Below are 12,248 nucleotides of genomic sequence, written 5' to 3'. Positions count from 1 at the left end.
GCAGTACAGACTTAATCTTCGAGGGCCTGCTTGGGGCCTAGTACGCAGGAGGTCTTTCTTAAAGGAATGAGCGATGGTCCCTTCCCTTTAACTTTCTTTTCCGCTGTTTGTTTCCTCATGTAACCTATACCCCAAGCCAAGAGCAGTTTTTCACCTTGGCATTTCTGTACATAGGCTTCTGAGCACAGCTGGAAAAATCAGAATGCTGTGGGTTGATGCCACCCTACTTTCTTGGTTTCCAATCTTCAGGGGCTCACAGCATGGCTTGGCAATCATTTTACTTATTTTTGCCCCTCTCTCTCATTTTTCATGATAATCATTTAAAAACTACCAAACTCAGGCTTTCCATCCCATCACCTACTCCACACTCTCAGCAGAATAACTCACCTCCTACTTCTTAAAGAAAAAAACAGAAGCTGTTATTTCAGTTACATGACAGCTAATTTTTATTGCGTGTTTAATAGATGATAGGCAATATGCTGAGCGCTTTACAGGGGTTATCTCTTTAATTCTGACAACAGTCCTGTGAGATAAGAAGTGTGAATGCCCTGTTTTACAGAGGAAATTGAACCGTAGTGCAGTTAAGTAGCTTGCCAACCGAAGACAGCTAGTAATATTTAAAGCTGGTGGTGCGGGATAGGGGGTGGCTTTCCAACTCAGGCAGCAGTATAACTGCAGTGTTCACATACCTCCTCACTGTGCAGTCTTCTCGTAGTGTGGTATCAAGTAGCAGCATAGTGGGAGAGAGAGCCATGACGAGAAAATTCCCATATAATGTGGTAAGTGTGGTGGTGAAGGTAGGCAAAAGGTTCTATGGGAGACGCGGAGGAATGCCTTCAGGTATCCACACCTCTGACTGACTTTGCGCTGGGCTGTCCTTACCTCCCTATGTCCACTATCTGTGGAGGATATGGCATCCTTCCTCTTGAGAGAGGCTAAATGTCTCCATCTGTGGTTTTGGACCATCTCTCCTCTGACTTTATCACATCCCCTTCCTTCAGTTACACACACACCTCTGTTTAATCTCTTCTAGTCCTTCTCTTTCAGAAAGACATTTTCAGGTCTCTCTGATCTAAAAGCAAACTCTGCCTTAACCAAAGGTCCCCTATAGTGTGTACCTTTCATTCTCCATACAGCTAGCTTCGTGATAGTCTATACTTGCTGCTTCTCCTTCCTCACCTTATACAAAGTTATAAACCTCAAGAAAGCTGTTTATATGTTTGTCATTCATTTATCAAATATTTGAATGTTTCCTATATTCAAGTGTTGGGTGCACAGTAGTGATTAAAATGGAGTCTGCTTATTGTGAATGTTACAGCCTAGGGAGGTAAACAAAGGAACAGACAACAAACAGTTCACGATATATGCAGTGCTGCAGGGGTGTTACAGAGGGACCCACCTGGATTGAGGGGGAGGTCAGGGTAGGTTTGTGTGAGGAGCTTATGTTAAGAGAAATTTGAAAGATGCAGGAAGTAGAGTAAGGCGTTTATGCTAAGCCTCGAAGACCTGACACACCTTGTGTCCCGGTAATTGAGAGGAGGCAATGTTGGCTAGAGTGCTGAGGTTAGAGAGTGAGTAGGAACGAATAAGATTGTACAGGTGAGAAGTCTGATGTTTATTCTAAGTGAAATGGGAAGTTATTGAAGGGTTGTAAGCTGAAGAGTGAAGTTCTCTGCTTTATATTTCTGAAAGATCCTCTCCAGTTACATGGAGAATGGGTTGGAGAGGAGCAAAAGAGGAAGTAGGAAGCTGCTTGTCATCATCCAGGCAGGAAATGATTGTGTTCTGGGCTCAGGGCATGATTGTGGAGGTGGGGAAAGGGAGTGGACTGTAAAGTCCACAGGACTCATTTGAATGGACTAAAAATGAGGGGATAGGGGTGAAAGGGAGGAGAAGGGAAAGATCGTGAAGACTCATGGCTTTCTAGCTTGAGCAGCTGTTTGATAGCGTCATTTTCTGAAATATTTAAGATTGGGGAGAAATGGATGAATGGATTTTAAGGGGAAAAATCTAGAAAATCTGTTTGAGTTTTAGAGTTTCAAAGTCTGAAAGTCCCGTGAGTTACACAGGTAGAAAGATCAAATAGGAATTTTTATATATCGTTGTGGAAATTAGAAGAGAAGTATAGGCAAGAGATATATATTGGGAGTTTACAAATGTAAATATTTGAAATGGTGAGATTTGATGAGGTCACTCAGAGAGATACAATATAGGAAAAAGAGAAGAGGACCTAGAAATTAGCCCTGAGGAACCCCAACATTTGGTGGTCAACTGGAAGAGAAAATGCTGGAAAAGGAACTGAGAAAGCAGCCTAAGAAGTGGGAGGAAACTTAAGATCATGGTTTCACTGCCACTTTCTCAAGAAGGAGGGAGTGGTCATCTGAGTTCAGTGTTGCAGAGAAGATGAATTGGGTAAGGCTGGAAGAGTGTCCATGTTGGTCTTGTGACATGGAAATCATTGTTAGGGAGAGATGACAAATTGGAATATCTGTTAGACAAAGGATCAAAATAAAGAATTCCCAGAAAATGTAAGGCGTATGGAAAATAAACATGAGAAAATGTGTAGCAGTCCTGCTAAGCAAAGAAATGTAAGTTATAACAATCTTGATGTTAATTTTTACTTGTCAAATTAGCAAAGGCTTTAAAAAATGAGCACACTTGGCATTGACCACAGGGATATAAAACAGGTGCACCCAGAAATTATTGGTGGGAGTATTAATTGGCAACTGAATATTAATTGTCATTACTTAAGTAATAGAATGTTTAAAAATAGACACATTTTTGCCCCTGAGCTATCTATAGTCTGAATGCTAAGATTTGATTAAAATATGTGCCCTTTAATCTTGTTTAAGGACTTTCTTTAGTGTTAGTTTAAAACTCAACTTCATCTCATATCAGTCTTAAAACTTTGTTTTACTCTTAACAGTATTTCTCATGCTACATTTTACCCTTTGTTCAGGAAGACAGTAAAAACAATTAGGTTTATTTATATTGTTTCTATTTCTGGGAAGTAGATTTTTTGAGTTAGAATAGTTTTCATACTTGCTTTATAAGGCTAAATGCATATTTAATTTAAAGTAAATCTATTTTAGCTTATTAATTTCTTCATGTGGTCACACAGTATTTCTTTTTATGGTTCAGATGGCAAGATTGTTTTATCATAAACCCCAGTTTGCCATTTTGGATGAGTGCACAAGTGCAGTTAGTGTGGACGTGGAAGGCTACATTTACAGCCATTGCCGGAAGGTAAGTGGGACAGGGTCTCAGTTGAGGGTCCATGTCCCCCTTCCTCATTTGCTTTGTGTCCAACCGAAGAGAATATTCTAAGATATTAAGTAACAAAATTACTATCAAAGGATGATATCTCACTTTAATAAAAATTTTAAACTGATAATTAATAGATAGGAGTAAAAGAAAGAGTTGTAAATGAATTCTGTATATAATTCTCTTTGGCCATGTCTTAGATATGAAACAAATAATATATTTAAATTTATTTCCGTTTTACCTCATTGCCTATACTCAGAGTTAATAAATTGATATTTTCTTAATTTATACCATTAACTTTACCTAATAAGGAAGATTAGCCCTGAGCGAATATCTGTTGCCACCTTCCTCTTTTTTTTGCTTGAAGAAGATTAGTCCTGAGCTAACATCCATGTCAGTCTTCCTCCACTTTATCTGTGGGTGGCCGCCACAGCATGGCTGATGAGTAGTGTAGTTATGCACCTGGGATCCAAACCCCAGAACCCTGGCCACTGAAGCAGAGTGTGCCAAACTTAACCACTATGCCATGGGGCCAGCCCCTCATTTGTTTTTCTAATCAAGAAAACTCAACAATAATCATTTGGCAATTTTAATTTATCCATTTTTTTCTCTGACCCGGGCAATATTTTACCAAAGCTGCTTTTAGTAGTCTTTTTCTGAGGCTGTCTTCCTTGGTTCCATTCTTTAAGTAATTATTCAGTAGTCTCAGTTATTTTTTTTTCTGTGAGGAATTATCACCACCATCTCTACTCTTGTTGAATTTTGAGAACAAGATAAGTATATCCTAACTGTTTTACAGTTTTAAGTAAGTAAATGAAGTACAGGAATCTTCAGCGTTTTGTGAGTGTCCTTTGGGAGTTTACAGTAAATAGAAAAGGTCATGTTGCCTATATACAGTATGGATTCCTGCTCCTCACAGTGTGGTCACGGATCAGCAGCATCAGCATCACCTGGGAGTGTGTTAGGAATGCAGGATTTCAGGCCCTACTAAATCAGAGTCTGCATTTTAACAGAATTCCCAGGGGATTCAGATGATGTTCAAGTTTGAGAAGCATTGGCATAATGATGAAAGAATAAATTTGCTACGTTCATTTTTGTAGGAAGATTTGAACTACTGGAGTTATTTCTTTGGTAGTTTGCTTTCTATCCTTGAATCAGTTTTGATCATTTGTAATTCTTAGTGCATTTGTCCATAGAGATTCTCAGAGTTCTGGCTATCAGAGGTGTTTGTGAAGTTCTCTCACATACACTGTGGGGTCCCTGTTTGATCAGGCGTTTGGAGGCTCCTCCCTGGTAATTTGACCATGCAGTCTCCTCTTGGATCTCGCTACAGCCTGTAAATCTCCTGTAAAGCATAGAGTCCATTTGAAAGAAGAAAATTCTTATGGGGCCCCCCAGTTGATAATTTAAATTATATTACTATAATAGCACTGGAATATGTATAAACTGTAATGAGGAATGAATTCCTTAAACTTAGATCTCATTTACAACTCTAAAACCAATATAAATTTATAAATTAAGTACAGACAAAACACTATTTCAAAGTTGCATCATCAAAGAGACCTATGACACTCTTTTGCTGAAAGTAAACCACTGGCTTGGGATTTTAATTATGGAAAAATATAATCCAAGGTCCAAATCTTACATTTTGTATTTTGCTTATGTATTTTGACGTAAGTAATTCTATTATAAAGAATGCCTGCATTAGGTCGAGATCTCCTCCAATTATTGTAGAATCATTAAAAGAGAAATAATATATGAAGTAAGCTTTCAAAAATCAGATAAGGGCTGTACCATTGAAATATATGTTTTATTAACAACTAATAATATACTTATTTTGTCATGCAATTGCTAACCAATTTGAGAACATTTCCACATGGCAGCCAAACTTACGACACGTTAGAAGTGTTAAGTGATATCATAAGTTATCACTTGGTACCAGCAGAAGTATAAACACAAACTTGGGCGCTGAAATCTCATGGTAGGAAGGATTCAGACTGTACTTAGGCTAATTTTTTTTAAATTATCAAAATGAAAATAAAATTTAGAACTCATGATGGAAATTTCCTGGATACCCTAGCATGTACCTGTCAGCCTCGAGAGATTCATTTTGAGAAACAGTGATCTAGAGCAGGGTTTCTCAGTCTCGTCACTGTTGACGTCTTGGGCTGGACACTTCTTAGTTGCAGAGGGCTGTCCTCTGCATTGTGGGATGTTTGGCAGCATCTCTGACCTCTGCCCATTCAGTGCCAGTAGCACTCTGAGTTGTGACCATCAAAAATGTCTCCAGGGGCTGGCCCAGTGGCGTAGTGGTTAAGTTCACATGCTCTGCTTAGTCAGCCTGGGATTCACAGGTTTGGATCCTGGGTGCAGACCTACACACTGCTTATCAAGCCATGCTGTGGCAGGTGTCCCACATATAAAATAGAGGAAGATGGACACAGATGTCAGCTCAGGGCCAGTCTTCCTCAGTAGAAAAAAAAAAGAAGTGTCTTCCAGATGTTGCCAAATGTCCAAGGGATGAAATCACCACCCCCCACCCCCAGTTGAGAACCCCTGATCCAGAGCAACTAGAGTTATTATCAATTAGTATTTTTTTTTAATCTGAAGTACCCATCTATAAACACTTATTCACAATCTAAAACCAGTAAGCTTTTAAAATAGAAAGATTTTTCGTTCATTTGTTAGCAGGCTCGCTGGGTAGCTGTACCTGGCCTGAACTAACAAAGGATCTTTAAAGTCATTGATTTGTCTCACTTAGTGTCAATGTCCATACGTGTTGCTGCAGAAACATTCATGTGTTTAATTACAGAATTTTACCCCAGCACCCCTGGGAGTGGTAAACACTACTTTTCCAAAATCTGAATTCCAAAGCACATTCCAAAGCCAGGTTTCCAGTAAAGGATTATAACCCTGTGTTTGAAAAACAGATTGACTGTAGACAGTGCAATGTTGACTTTATTTTCCTGATTTTTGACCTTTTGCTATTTCTACCATCCTTATACTCTTTTCATATAATTTTCACAGTGAAATAGAAGATGTGCTAGGCTATGTATTTTCTGCCCCAAACAAAATAATACACTTTATGCTAGTACCTGTTAGTTTTGCTTTGTTTTTTTCTTATAGACTTATTGATACCTTTTAGTCTTTATTATGTGGTTGATGGCCTGTCCTTTTCATTACCTTGAACACGGCATCAGGTATAATATTTTCTCTTTGACATTGATTTTTAACAATAGCTACAAAGACAGTCATCTTAACAGCTTAAAATAGATAGACTGGTTTAATTTGCGGCTCTGCGTTAATTCACATAAACCGTACTCATTTCTCTGTTAGGTCGGCATCACCCTCTTCACTGTGTCCCACAGAAAGTCTCTTTGGAAGCACCATGAGGTTTGTATTTCTTACATTAAATGGTACAGTGAAAGTTTATTTTATTTAAATATGTGAATTGAGGTGATTATGGTTCTTCGTGTATATTCCCCTATAAATATATGCTTTAAGGCAAAAAGGTGATTCTATTTCAGTTTTATAAAAATAAAGTAGGATTTTCTTAAATATTATTGTAGTTGTTTTGAAAGCTATAGTATATATAAACAATCCCTAGTTATATATGAGAGATATTAGAGAACCAATTAGTGATTCTCTAGTTTTATAAATGACAATTGAATAATAATTAACTAAAATTTGCATAGTCTTATCAGAACCGTGGCTAGGTAAACTTTTTCTTATCATCCAATATTGACAGATAGGGGAAAGAGGCTTAAAAAGGATTAGGTGGGGGGCTGGCCCCGTGGCCGAGTGGTTAAGTTCGCGCGCTCCGCTGCAGGCGGCCCAGTGTTTTGTCGGTTCGAATCCTGGGCGCGGACATGGCACTGCTCGTCAGACCACGCTGAGGCAGCGTCCCGCATGCCACAACTAGAGGAACCCACAACGAAGAATACACAACTATGTACCGGGGGGCTTTGGGGAGAAAAAGGAAAAAATTAAAAAAAAAAAAAAAAAAAAAAAAAAAAAAAAAAAGGATTAGGTGGCAAAAAGTTTAGGGACCTTTTCAGTGGAGGTCAGGACTGCGAGGGGAAACTGAACAGTGTCAGCTGCGTTTCTCCTTGCGCGGTAACAGCGTGGCATTCACTCACTGGGCCCTGCGGTTTGCAGAGACGCGGCTGTGAGGCTTGACCCGGCCCGGGTGTTGTCTTCACTCCGGCGTTCCTGCAGTGTCATGCTCGGCTAGTCTTTTCAACTCTTAACGTTAAATGAGCAAACCCGAAAAGTAAGCCCAGCGTAATTCCTTTTTGTTTTCTTTCCCCTTCCCTCTTTCCTTCCTTCCGTTTTTTTCCCCTAAGTGGTAGAGAAATTTTGGATAAAAGAAAGGATTTGAGAAAAATTGGAACAATGGTGAGGGTATTGTGTCCCATAAAGTACACACCTGACTGAACCTGATTGTGCATCTTTTTTGCCAAGTCCTGGGCTAAGTGTCACAGGGGATCCAGGATACTGTCTTTACCCTCAAGAAACTTACAGTTTAAATGATAGTGTACAAGTGATAATATGAAGAACGTGGGATTTGAAGTCAGTAAACCTGGGTTCCAGCACCACTGTTCCCAGCCTCAGTTCCTTCCTCTGTATAATAACAATTATTGATCCTTGCCCACCTGTCTCAGATTACCGTGAGGATCAAAGATGGCCTGATGAGAGTGCATAGTAAAGTGTAAGGATGTTCTGTATAGCTGTGTGACTTTTAGAGTTTTTATTGTCTTATGACATATTATAATTTGTCTGTTTCTCATGAATTGGATGAGAAATTGCGTAACTAGAAATCAAAGCAGTTTAAAATACATCCAAGCCTTAGTGTTTGTCAGTTTACGAGCATTCCAGCCACGGGACAGCGAGAGGACTCGCTTCTTACCTCTCTCCCCTTCGGGCAGTGTAGGCAGAGCAAGATAAGCATCAGGCCAGTGAGGTGAGGGGGTCACAGGAGGGACTGCAGGGACAGAGGCCAGAGTAGCTGAGAAGTAACAGTGTGGAAGGCGGAGGACCAAAGCCTCTAAGTAAATCACCGCTGACTGACACAGAGGCTTCGTAACTACTGTCCCAGCGCCGTCACGGGACGGGGTAGATCCGCACGCTACATAGCTCTTGTCCTCCAGTGCTAAGTCAAAATCCAGACAGACAAAAAGCCTTAAGTTAGAGGTTCCGAGCTGATCTGGGAAACCAGCTAAAGGAAATATGTTCAAGGCCGCCCTGTTGACAGGCTTCCGCTTGGCGCAGTTCTACCTGCTGGTACGTCAGCCTTGGTGGCGGAGTCCTAGAAGCTTTCTCATTTGTAGAATGCACAGAGATTTGGTTTCTTTAAAATGATGAGGAAGGCTCATATGTTAGTTCTCATAAAGGGAAGTACTCTGTCCACTCTGAGCAGTTATATTGTGACTGTTTTCAAAAAGAGCAGACTTCTTCATTTAGTTTTACCTTGGAGAACTGTATGCATTTCTGAGTATAAACTTTTGAAGGTTTTGGTGACTTAAAATAATTATTTCTGATCATTTTCTTGTATAAAAACTTCTACATAAATTCCTTACAAAAAGGAAATTCTCTTATTTGTTTTTTCCCCACTTCTTTCCCATAGTACTACCTGCATATGGACGGCAGAGGGAATTATGAATTCAAACAGATAACAGAAGATACGGTTGAGTTTGGCTCTTAGGATCGGAGAACTGGACCCTCTTCAATGAAATAATGACGGAGTACACTTAGGAATACAAAGTACATTGTAAAATAAAGTTAGCTTGTTTTTTTTAAACAAAGCAACAAATGAACTAGATATAAAATAATTGAGAACAAGTTGTTAAAACATTTAATATTACATAGAATATTGCTAATTGTGTATATGTTGTTTAATTATTAATATGTACTAAGAATGTCCTTATTCTTGTGGTTAAAAACCTGCCTAAATTAACTTGGGCTTAAATCAGTGTAACCTGATTCATCCTGGGATGTTAACCATTTGAAGTCAGCTAATTTGACTTTTATGGCTCTATCTTTTCCTTCAGTGAAGAACCCTATTTAAAACTAGGGTCATCACTTGTCCTGTTCTAACGACATAGTCTTGAATTTCATTTTCTTTCATCCCATGATAGTGGGAAACAAACGAATCATAGTGTATTATCAAGATGTACAGCATAATTGCATAATAGCATTTATTACACAGTGACAGATTTCTTTAGCTGCCACAGTTATACTCATTCCTTGTATATGTCTTGGGGTACGTTTGACTCCAGTAAAGCCATTTGAATTTTCTTTGGCTAACTAATAAATGTGCCCCACTCAATCTGCAGTATTGATTTGTTCCGAGGGTTCTTTGTGGTGATGTCACAAAAGTATATGTGCTGTCTTGCTTATAAGGGGTGCTTACTACGTTTCACACCTGATCTCTCCAGTGATTGGGGTGTTAAAACAGAGTCCTCACATGTCAAGTCAAGGTCTTACAAGATTGTTAGATTTTTGAAGAATTGGTTGGATTTCTGTATGTCAGAAGCCCATTCATTGGAAGTGTGGTGGTTACATGGTGTTGAACTCCTGATGAGCCATAGAATGCACTACATGAGTAATGCACTGAGTATGCAATGTTAGCACTATCTTTGACCATGATCTCATGTTTAAAAAATATGTTCTAAAGTTATTATGCACATAATAATTATGTTTCCTAGGCACTGGTTTGTCTCTGTGAATCTTTTTTATATTTGGGTTATTATGTTGAACTATCCTAAGAGAAATCGATTTCATCTCACCAAACCACCATTAATGACTATTATTTGCACAGGGAGAACTGAAACTGAATTATCAATGTTAGATATGAAATCAGTTTTGTCAAACTGGGGTTCAGAAAGGGGCATTTTATATTGTAGTTTCTGCATAAGCGGTTTTGTTTTTTTGCAGAATTAACTCTAAGAATCACTGGCTGCCAAAGTAAAACTTGGTGTACTGATTCCACAATACGTAACATTCAATTTTTACCACTTCCTTTTAGCAAACTTGTATACTTACTTATTTTCTGTTCAGATTAAAAAAAAAATCAGATATCCTATACAATCTTTGCTTGTTCCTTTTATTTTGGTATCTAAATACTGGGTAGTTCATACCTAGTTCGTACAGACCTGACTTGAAAAACAGAAAACTAAACATTCAGAAAGCCCTTTGAGCACCCAGACTCTCTTTTTTAAAAATTTTTGTCAAATGTAGCTTTAACAGAATGAATTTCTCTTTTAGAAAAGCCGGACAAAACCTTCAGTGTACCTCGCAAATGCTACCAAATAGCCAGGAGACTTTAAAAGATATCATCAGTCCTGGGAAAGATTTAATGGCGGGAAAGTTGGAGATTGTCATATTCTCAGATTTCTGAAAGTGTCCTAACCTGAGTTACCCTCACCCTGCTAATAGAAGTCTGCTGGCTGCCTCCCGACTGTTTCTATAATGGATTCTTGCCATCAAAAAAACAATTTTGGTTTCTATTCTTTACTTTTTCTTCCTTTTTTAATTTAACAAATATTAAAGTGCCTCAGCATTTGAAGAGTGGAGGAAGATCTCTCTCCTGGAGATTCACAGTGTATATTAACAAAATGATTGTTGTGAGAAGGCCTACAATAAAGAAATCCAGTGTTTCCAAAACTTCATTGACCATGGAACGTCTTTTTCCACATAGTTACTATTCGTATCCTCCATAGACTGCACTAGGAAACGGCAGTTTAATCTGAAGAAAAAGCTAAAGGATAAGAACTTTTCATCCATGAGCAGCAGACTCCAAACCAAGTTTATCACTCTGTGTTGTAATACCAAACTTTACACTCTATATAAAGAGAAAACAGGGATTTAAGCAACCAGGGTTGTTTGCAATGCATTAATAGGATACAACCTATCTAGGCTTTGCTTCTGTCGTGGAGGCAAAATTTTACCTCTGCCCTCTTAGGGTTTTTGGCTGGGTCTGAGAATTAAGTGGACGTAAGACAGATTAATAGGAGAAAAGCGTACAAGTTTAAGTTTTATGTGACACGGAAGCACTCATGAGGAATGAAGACCCAAAAAAGTGGCAGAACCTAAAGGCTTTTATACTAGGTTGAACAAAGAGAGGCAGTTGTAGAAAAGTGAACTACGTGGAAAGGCTAAAGGAAGCTAAGAATTATTTTTAATAAGGTTTGTTTGTATAGAATTCTCTGAGTTGCAACATCCTGTCCTTGATGATAAGAATGTTACTTCTAGGCTAGGGAGGATGTCTCCCATATGAGACTTTCATCTCTTGTTTCCAGGAAGAAAAATTGGGAGACTCAGGACCCTTCTTGCACTTGCTGTTTAAGTCCCGTTAGCTCAAAATAATCCCTGTGCCAAAGCAGTGTATTTTGGAATGGCATATCCTGCCACCCTTCAGCTCCTTCCTCCTCTCCTAATGATTAGGATTTGCTTTAAAACTGGTGATATAGTATCTATCATTTCCTTCTATGATTTTTTAACTTTTAAACTTGCTGTCTAAAACTATGGTTTGCCTAAAAGAGTGAATTTACTTCTATCAGGTGGACTTTAGTGTTGGTTGTAGGAAACTTTACATTTTACCTACAACAGTAACTTCCCCTTTGTGAAGAATTGGCATGTTCTGACCTGTAAGCATATCATATGCATGTCACTTAAAAAAAACTAGTACCAAAAATTACTGAAAAATAGTCCTTTCCCCACCCTCTAGGGGTAACCATTTTTAACTTCTAATTGTTTTGTGGCAGTTACTTTTTATTTTTTAAACAATCTGCTATATACCTATTTCTTGATTTATCAATTTTAGACATTCTGTACTGCCCATATTGCTACCACATCCTCCACATATAATGAAGTCATTTAAAAAATTTGTAAACGCTATTTCAGTATAAGACAATGCAGAAAAGCCCATAAATCTTAAGCTCAATGAGATTTTAGAAAGTGTGCATGCTCATTACCACCCTCCA

General features: G+C 38.5%; 1 protein-coding gene across 8 annotated transcripts in view; it reads left to right on the top strand.

Moving 5' to 3' along the window:
• The window catches only part of ABCD3 (ATP binding cassette subfamily D member 3), a 76,172-nt gene extending 65,243 nt beyond the window's left edge, over positions 1-10,929 (top strand). For 7 of the 8 annotated variants that reach the window (XM_008524611.2, XM_070592598.1, XM_070592593.1 and 4 more), the window contains 3 exons: positions 3,142-3,246; positions 6,601-6,657; positions 8,891-10,929. In XM_008524611.2, coding sequence (XP_008522833.1) covers positions 3,142-3,246; positions 6,601-6,657; positions 8,891-8,968 — 240 coding nt within the window. In that variant the 3' untranslated portion in view covers positions 8,969-10,929. Of the gene's footprint in view, positions 1-3,141; positions 3,247-6,600; positions 7,042-7,294 lie in introns of all 8 variants that reach the window. The other variant, XR_011532539.1, reaches the window with a different exon arrangement.
• The last annotated feature ends 1,319 nt before the right edge of the window (positions 10,930-12,248 follow it).

Source organism: Equus przewalskii, chromosome 24 (assembly GCF_037783145.1).
Source record: "Equus przewalskii isolate Varuska chromosome 24, EquPr2, whole genome shotgun sequence".
NCBI classification, from domain to species: domain Eukaryota; kingdom Metazoa; phylum Chordata; class Mammalia; order Perissodactyla; family Equidae; genus Equus; species Equus przewalskii.
The sequence above is the reverse complement of the archived record's forward strand: the minus strand, read 5'-3'. Positions and strand labels throughout refer to the sequence as shown.